Source organism: Natrix helvetica (assembly GCF_964273705.1).
Source record: "Natrix helvetica genome assembly, chromosome: Z".
NCBI lineage: Eukaryota > Metazoa > Chordata > Lepidosauria > Squamata > Natricidae > Natrix > Natrix helvetica.
In genome coordinates this window covers 96,147,302-96,156,616 of record NC_138554.1, presented here as the reverse complement: position 1 = coordinate 96,156,616, position 9,315 = coordinate 96,147,302, and the positions used below count along the sequence as shown (strand labels likewise).

General features: G+C 48.7%; 1 protein-coding gene across 2 annotated transcripts in view; it reads left to right on the top strand.

Annotated features, from left to right (window-relative positions):
- Nucleotides 1–865: 865 nt before the first annotated feature.
- The window catches only part of LOC309401709 (uncharacterized protein), a 54,810-nt gene continuing 46,360 nt past the window's right edge, over nucleotides 866–9,315 (top strand). The window contains exons 1-2 of one of the 2 annotated variants that reach the window (XR_014176789.1): nucleotides 866–1,525; nucleotides 6,412–6,548. Coding sequence is in view for 1 of the 2 variants with exons in the window: in XM_081970865.1 (XP_081826991.1) it covers nucleotides 4,584–5,885; nucleotides 6,412–6,546 (1,437 nt within the window). In the remaining variant the exon portion in view is untranslated. Of the gene's footprint in view, nucleotides 1,526–4,419; nucleotides 5,886–6,411; nucleotides 6,555–9,315 lie in introns of those variants that run through there. The other variant, XM_081970865.1, reaches the window with a different exon arrangement.

Here is a 9,315-nt window from a genome sequence, read left to right as displayed (position 1 = left end):
AAACTTCTCCCTTGTGCCTTGTATTACTAGATTGTTTCTGGTATGGTTTTATTACTTTGTTGATCTTCTTAGTGATACAGGTATAGAATTCTTCTGTAGCCAGTTCTGTCCTTCTCATAATAACCCACAGTTGACATAAAATACATTGCTGTCTTTTGCTCTTCTTCTCCTTCTCCTCTTCTTATTCCATATATTTAGAAGTCACAGCAGAGAGGTAATTTTACATAATTAAAAAGAAACTTGTATCCTCATTTTAGGGAATGGATTTTCTCCTTGCAATTAATTTTTGAAAAGTCGTTGTGTTCCAAAAATGAGAAGATCACACAATTATAGGATCTCAATAAAGATCTGCTTAATTACGATCAAGATCAGGAAGTTAAAAGCATTGGATTGGCCAAATAAAATCCAAACTGTATCAGTCATATTTGATATAAACATAAACAATTAAGACTTTTTTTAAAAGGAGAAAAAAGAACTAGATAGGATAAAACATAATATAAAATAACAATAGCAACAAAATAGATACAAAGAGGGACAGAGCTGGTGCAAGAACTTTGAGGTCAGGAAAGCAACTGAAAAACAAACATTCTAGTTTTTTGTGGAATCACTGTACAAACAGCTGTTTTAATTAAGGCTATATATATTTTACATCATCCAGTCACTTTCTTCTTAAATTAGAACTTGTTAATGAAGAAGTGAGACAGAGGCACAATTTTTAAACTCGCTATTTTCCGGTGGTTTCGGTGGGAGGGACTACGCGTGGGTTTGATACAGCCTGATTGGTCCAAAGACTGAGGGATTTTTCTTTTAGTGTCCTCCTTTCCCTCCTGGCCTCCAGTTCCCTCGGTCTTTGGTCCAAGTTAGTTTGGCTCCTGTGAGGTTGACTGTTTAATTAATATATAATTGGAGATTTAAAATAAATTTATCTTGATCCTCTGCCTTAAAGCTACGAGGTGCAAATTGCACTCTCAGGAAATTCCTGAGGGTGGGGGCTCTTTAGGAGCGCCTTACAGCAGCTCCGAAAAAGAGCGAGGCTTGATTTGAGGCTTGCTTAGTCTGGAAAGCCTCAGATTGCTACTTTAAAGCTCGTAAATCTCTCCGGCGGTTGGGAGCGTTCTAATCGGCTCTTATCAAGCCGATCAGCTCACAGCTAGTTCAAAGAGCTGCCGCGCGGCTTGCCGCAACTTCAAAGAGCTTCCCGGGCTGTTTGCAGAGCAAAGAAAAAAAGAGGTCGTTTTAAGTGCTGCTCGCAGCCAGCGAGGCAGCTGAAGATCTCCCAGGCTGCGTTTAAGCTCTTAGTGAGGTTTATTCCTCAGAGCTTTTTCCATCGAGCCGGGCAGCTTAATTTCTTCACCCACGAGGCGCGGCGGCCATTTTGGTGCGACCTCGTGGGCGGCGGCCTACTTCCCGAGTGCAATTAGCTGAGCAAGCAGGCCTGCAGGACAAGGGAAAGGCACGCTGAACCTCGTGTGCGGCTGCAACGAGGCTTCTTTACCTGAGACCGAAGCACAACTCTACTGGACACGTGAGTGAGGCATGGCTTCCACTATTTCAGATTTACAAGCCAGCGAAAGGGTGGAGGAGAGCCAGGGCAGGCTTAGGCCCAGAACAGCAGGCCCCAAGCCCTCTGCAGAGCAACGCCCTTCCAGAGCAACTGCCAGGGACGAGTCTAGAAGACAAAGGGCTCTGGAAAAACAGGTGGCCAGGGCTGAGAAGCAAGCACTGGCTTCTAGGCATGACTCCCCCATTAGATCTAGATCTCCTATGGGGGCACGGTCTCAGGCCTCAGACTCCCCTACTAGGGGCTACAGTCCTTCATCCCCTTCGGTCTCCCCGGCCAGGCCCAGGAGGGAAGTGACCTCTCCCTCCCCATCCATTTCCCCCAGAGGTAGAATGGAGGATCCAAGAGAAGGGGGATCTGGTGACTATTTACCACCAGCTCAGTTGGCTCCACAGGATCCTTCCCGGGGTCCTTCGGAAGAGGATTTGGAGGAATTGGAGAATTTGCCTCCCAATATTAAAAGACTTATTTCTACTGCAATTTACAAGGGCATTTCCTCTGGCCTAGCTCACAGGGATCTTCCCCAGAGTAGGCCTCACCCTGTGACTGCCACAAGTAGCAGACCTCAGATTGCTGATAGAAGTCTGGAAAGGTCTAGGGCAGCTTCCCCTTCTGTGGTCAGCGAGGGCTCCTTTTTGGGGGAACCTGCGCATGTTACTCTAGGATTTTCTGAAGATGAGGAGGACACCCCAGAAACACCAGGCTTTCCAGGTCCTTTCCCTCCTCTGGCATTTAAACCTATGCTGCGCAAAGCAAAAAAGACCACTCAAATTGGCACGGGGCCCCCTCCGGCTTACCAGCGTAAGGACCCCAATCTGGCCATGTTTATCAACCCCAACACTGAGAAGGAAGAGGTGCCTGCACCTCCCCTTTTCCTGGAGGTAGTTCAGGATCAGTGGGCTAAGCCTTCTTCGCTTCCTAATCCCAGCAGTAGCGACAAGAGCTACTACAATATGGAGAAGGCCTTCACACAGGCTCTTCAACTGCCCACAGTAGATGCCCCAGTGGCCTTGTTAGCCAACGCTTCCTCCGTAGTCACGGGTGATGTTGCTGATAAATTAAAACCGGACGATAAGCGAGCAGAACTTGCCCTACGCAAAAACTTTAATGCTTCGGCATGGGCTATTAAGGCAGCCGCAGCAGCTTCTTATTTCAACGTACATCAGTCATGTGGCTTAGGCAATTGCAAGACCGCATTCCCCTAGAAGACGAGCGCCTTCATCAGGACATTGCCAAAATCATTTCAGCCGCCCAGTTCTCGGCGGACGCCACCCTCGACTCCATTAAATTTTCGTCCAGAGCCCTAGCCATCTCTGTGACTACGCGGAGGCTTTTATGGCTCCGAAATTGGCAAATGGACAATAAGTCCAAATGGAGTCTGGCGGGGGCACCATTCACGGGCCCCAACCTTTTTGGTTCCTCCCTGGATCCTATTCTTGTCGAGAACAAGGACAAGAAAAAGGTCCTTCCGTCCAACACAAAAAAGACAGATAACCGCCCTTCAACCTTCCGTAGGTCATCCTATAGGGCTTCAGAACAGGATTTCCGTCAAAACAGATTCACACCCTACAGGTATGATAGGCAGTATCAACGAAATTATTACCAGGACAGGAACAGGTATCAGGGTCAATCCAAACGGCCCTTTCGCGGAGGGGGCGGCCGTCCCTTCCGCAGGGGCAAATGACTCAAATCCGAGTCTGCCCATAGGCGGCCGCCTGGCGTCCTTCGCGGACCAGTGGGATCGGATCACCTCAGATGCCTGGGTCAGATCGACTGTCAGGGAAGGACTCCGGCTGGAGTTCCTGGTCCCTCCCCCGACGCTCTTCAGAACCTTCCCCCTCCCCAGAGATCCGGAGAAACGACGCCTCACGCTTCTCGCAATTCAACACCTGATCGAAATTCGAGCTGTCGAACCGGTTCCTCAGGGGGAGCGGGGTCAAGGAGTGTATTCCAACCTATTCGTGGTTCCGAAGAGCTCCGGGGGATGGAGAGCGATCTTAGACTTGAAGCGCCTCAACTCTTACATAGTATACCGGCGCTTCAAGATGTCTTCGCTCAAGTCAATCCTCCTCGCCATCAGACGAGGGGATCTCATGGCATCCATAGATTTAACCGAAGCATACTTACATATCCCAATTCGGCCATCCCATCGAAAATTTCTCCGGTTCTCACACGGGGAGCAACACTTCCAGTACAGGGCCCTCCCCTTCGGGTTAGCATCAGCCCCCCGTACCTTCACGAAGGTCCTGGCGGCAATGGCGGCTCACCTCCGCTCGAGACCGGTGAGACTCCATTGCTACCTCGACGATGTTCTCGTCCTCGCCCAGTCCCAGCCTCAAGCAGCGAGGGATGTTCAGATCACCATTCAATTCCTTCAAAGCCTAGGTTTTTCCATAAACTTTCCCAAGAGCCACCTGTCTCCCTCAACGACCATACTTCACTTAGGCACAGTAATAGACTCAAGGGCGGGTCTGGTCCGACTCTCTCCAGACCGGCTTTCAAGCCTTCAGAAACTCGCCCGCCTCGTTCACTCAAGAAAGTCCGTTTCCATCTTGACCCTGGCACAACTGTTAGGCAAGATGGTATCCTGCATCGGAATTGTCCCGTGGGCCCGCCTCCATTCCAGAACGCTGCAGTGGACTCTAATCCCATTCCAGAGACAATTGCTCAGCAACTCTCCGCGACCCATTCGGATTCCGCCAGATCTCCGGTGGTCTCTGAAGTGGTGGCTGAAACCAACCTTGAATCGCGGGGCCGAGTTCTGGGAACCGGACAGAGTCACCATCACAACAGACGCGAGCCTGTTCGGCTGGGGCGCAGTGATGGAGTCCAGCCTGGCACTGGGACGTTGGTCCAAATCCGACCTGTGCCACAACATCAATTGGCTAGAACTCAAGGCGGCTCGTCTGGCCCTTCTTCACTTCCGGGACCATATTCACAACCGTCACGTCCTTCTCTTGACGGACAATGTGGCAGCGAAAGCGCACATAAATCGTCAAGGGGGGACGCACTCCAAAAGTCTATGGCTGGAGGCTCAAAAGCTTGGCAGGTGGGCGGAGAAGAATCTGGCCTCGATCATCTCAGAGCACATTTCGGGCATTGCCAACCACCAGGCGGACTGGCTGAGTCGAGCGACCGTGGATCACGGAGAGTGGCAGCTCGACCCGACCATATTTCACAAGATATGCCACCGATTCGGGGCTCCTCTGGTGGACCTTTTTGCCAGTCCGAGCAACGCTCAGCTCCCACGCTTCTTTTCCCGCTTCCCGGCTCGACATGCGGAGAACACGGACGCTCTGCGGTGCCCGTGGCCTCCCGGCCTCCTTTATGCCTTTCCTCCCATTCCCTTGATTCAGGGCACCCTGAGGAAGATTGTTCTGGAGAAGGCCCTAGTCATTCTGATAGCCCCATTTTGGCCAAGACGCCCGTGGTTCGCGGACCTTATACAACTGTCCGTAGCCCCCCATTGGCGGATTCCACAGGGGGAGGTAACCTTATTCCAAGGGGTTCTTTGCCATCCGGAGCCCGAGTGGCTCCAGCTGACCGCTTGGCTATTGAGCGGAGCATCCTAAGGGGCGTTAATCTTTCAGCCAAAGTAATATCTACCATCGAGGCTTCTAGACGCCCCTCGACCACGCGTATTTACAACTCAACGTGGTCAACCTTTGCTACCTGGTGTGGGAGGTTTAGCATTGACCCGACCTCAGCCTCGGTCGCGGAGGTCCTGGAATTCCTACAACACGGGCTAGATCGCGGGCTGTCCCACAATACATTAAAGAGGCAGACAGCGGCCTTGTCTTCCATTCTTTCGGGGGTAGGGACGGGTTCTTTAACTCAGTCAGCGTTAATTAAGAGGTTTCTCAAAGGCGCTGCTAATCTATGTCCCCCTCCGGTACATAGGTTCCCCACCTGGGACTTGGCGCTAGTCCTTAGGGCAATGACTGGGGCCCCCTTCGAACCCCTGAGAACAGTACATCTCAGATTCCTTACCTTAAAGGTAGTTTTTCTAGTGGCCGTTACTTCGGCCAGACGCATTTCCGAACTGGGGGCCTTGTCATCCAAGGAGGACTTGTGTCAGTTTCACCAAGATAGGGTCGTCCTCAGACTGGACCCGGTCTTCCTGCCCAAAGTCAATTCTGTTTTCCATCGTTCCCAAGAGATCATATTACCTAATTTTTGTCCGGCTCCTGTTCACGAGAAGGAGGTCAGTTGGCATCGTTTGGATGTTAGAAGGGCTCTCCGCATCTATCTCAGTCGCACCTCCTCCTTTAGAAGATCGGAAGCCTTATTTCTGTCCTTCTTACCAGGGACCCTGGGGGCTAGGGTATCCTCGGCCACCATTGGCAGGTGGGTCCGGCAGGCAATTTCGGAAGCATACCAGGCCTTGCACCTGACTCCCCCTCAGGGTATAACGGCACACTCTACTAGGAGCGCGGCCACCACTGCCGCCTGGGCGACTAGGGCTCCACTGGAGGATATTTGCAGGGCGGCCACCTGGGCCTCACCCTCTCCCTTCGTCAGGCACTACCGCCTCGATCATTTCGCCTCGGGAGATGCGGCCTTCGGCCGTAGAGTGCTCCAACAAGTGGCGACCCCCCCTTCCACGTTGAGTTCTTCCCACCCTGGGACGTAGCTTGGGTATGTCCCACGCGTAGTCCCTCCCACCGAAACCACCGGAAAAAGAGCGTTGGTCCTTACCTGAACGCTTATTTTCGGTGGTAAAGGTGGGAGGGACTACGTTCCCGCCCAAAGTATAGAGGGGTCAGGGGGGGGTCGTTAATTATGATTTGTTGCTTGTCTTTGTGTTCTGGTATTGTTTCCACGGTTATTTCCTTACATATGAATATCAGCTTTTCCATGCAACCTCGGGAACTGGGGGCCAGGAGGGAAAGGAGGACACTAAAAGAAAAATCCCTCAGTCTTTGGACCAATCAGGCTGTATCAAACCCACGCGTAGTCCCTCCCACCTTTACCACCGAAAATAAGCGTTCAGGTAAGGACCAACGCTCTTTCTACTTGTAATATAAATAGGTAATGCTCTGCAGCAGGAAGCTGAAAGATATCTGTTTTGTTTTTTATGTCATAAATAATACCATCTTATAATAATTCTGAATAAACCTATTTCAAACATAAAATAGGTATAATAACTGTAAAAGCAGGGGTGTGATTCAGCCGATTCGGACCAGTTGGGGCGAACTGGAGGTTAATCTTAATCTGGTTCGCCAAACCGGTAGTTACAAGGACTTGCTGATCCCACCCACCCCATCCCTCCCAGGAGTCCACGTGGCCTGTTCATTGTGCCAGGTAAGTGCAAGGCCAGTGTGGAGGCTCTGGGAGGGCAAAAAATGGGCCTACCAAAAGTCTGGAAATGGGCTGTTTCTGCATCCAGAGCCCAAAGGAGGCCGTTTTTGCCTTCCCGGGGACAAAAAACCCTCAGGAGTCTGGGGAGGGTGAAAATGTCCCCCCTTCCACTGCTGTGGTGCAAGAAGTCACTACACCACGCCCACTCGGCAACCGGGCAGAGAAATTAAATTCCACCCCTGTGTAAAAATAATAGTATTGGACTTTACACATGTGTAAAAATAATTATTTCCGAAATTAGTGCTCTCTCTGGATAAAAATCTTTTGATATCAAACCATTAGGAGTTAACATTCTGTTTGATTCTAAAGGTTACAAATAAAAAGATTTAGAAAAAAAAATTCTACAGAACAATCTCTTATGAGTATGGAAACAAATTTGAAAATAAATTGCATGACTTTTTTGCACTTTTTATAGATCAATAGCTCTATCTGCTAGAATGCTTAGAGCTTTTCTTTAGCACCAGCAGCCTAACACCATTGTTACAAGAATGCTCCTTCTATCATATAAGAAAAAGAAACATTTAATAAATTGTCAAAATGGTGTAGGGACACCTAAAACACTTTATATGTTTAAAGCAGAATAAGGATGTAGTAAAGAAAAAAAAAGAAATATATAAAGAAGGTTTTATACACACACATACATACGTGTGTGTGTGTGTTGCATTTGTGCTGATAAATAAATAAATAAAGGGAGATTAGTATAGATCTATTTCATATTTGAGCATACCAGGTGCTTTGTCATAACACACACACACATACACACACATACACACACATACACACACACATACACACACACACACAAATACATACGTATACCGTATTTACACATATATACATATACCGTATTTTTCGGACTATAAGATGCACCCGAGTAAGACGCACCATGATTTTGAAGAGGTAAATTTTAAAAAAAATGTTTGCACTCTGCAGGCCTCCCAAACCCTCTGCACGCCTTGTTTTTTTTGGGGGGGGGGAAGGGCACGCAGAGCTTTGTGTGGCTTGTAGAGTGCTCCTGGAGATTGGGGGGGGATGAGCAAAAAACAGCCCATTTTTTGCAAAAAGACCCATTTTTGTAAAAAAAAAAAAAAAAGCCGGGCTGTAGTGGCTTTGCGAGGCTTGTAGAGTGCTCCTAAGGGCTGGGGGGGGGGGCAAAAATGGTTTGTTTTTTGCTCATTTTTGCAGTCCCTAACCCCCAGGATCACTTTGCAAGCCTCCCAAACCCTCTTCACGTCAAGCAAATGGGGTGGAGTTTCGGTAGGCCAAAAATGCTATATTCAGTATATAAGACTAAGATTTTCATCCTCTTTTTTGGGGGGAAAAGATGTGTCTTATACTCTGAAAAATATGGTACATATACATATACGTATACGTATACATATACACATACATGCATGCATGCATACATACATACATACATACATACATACATACATACATATATATATATATATATATATATTCAAACAAACTAGCTTTATATTTGTTCCTTTTACTTCTAACAGTCTTTAGTCCATTCAGATAATGTTGTGGTACTTGATTTCTTTTCATTTTTTTATTCGTGCCTTCTCATTACGTTCTTCAAATTTTAACAATTTACAAATTTCTTTTGTAAATCCAGTATAGGAATTGTATCCATGTCACTCTCTTGGTTTGTTATTTGTATTGTACGTCCCTTATAAGACTGTTGGAGATTAGTGGGTATTTGGTTTTTATTTTGTTTATAATGAAATAATGATCTCCCAGGGAATCCATGGCAGAAGGGGTTCCTACCCCTATGGTACGATTCAGCCGAATAGGTAGTGTAAAATAGTTGAAGTATGAGGCACGACTCACTCTGAGGGAACTTTAACAGTGTTTATTACAAACAGAAGCAAGCAACAAGCAACAGGCGAAGTTTAGCACCTTCCCTGCTTGACAGCTATTTATACGGAGCTGTCAAGCAGGGCAGCCAATGGAAACAGCCTGAACAGCCCGCGCTCAGCCAAGCCGCCTCCTAGCCAATCAGGCGCGACTTGGCTGTTGCTAGCTGTCAGGCAGGGCAGACCAGTCGTAGGTCGAGGATAAAACACTTCTTCCCCCCCAGCGAGGATGCACGCGCGGAGATTATCCAAGCATAGTCGCGAAGATAGGCTGGGCGATCCGCCCAGAACACCTCAGTTGAGGGCAAGTCGCCGGCGGAGGAGGATGTGCCCGTGGAAGCTCCCCCCCAAAGGGATTGTAGCTCCAGGTGATGTCATCTGGGCCTGGTCCAGAAGGCGGAGCCTGCAACACAGGTAGGACAGGGTGAGGGGGCGTGGCAGTTGGAGGTGGGCTTGAGAATGGCTGCCGGCGGCAGTGTCGGAGGAGGAGAGGCCTGACTCGGGAAAGGCCTACAGGTATGGAAAACCAGG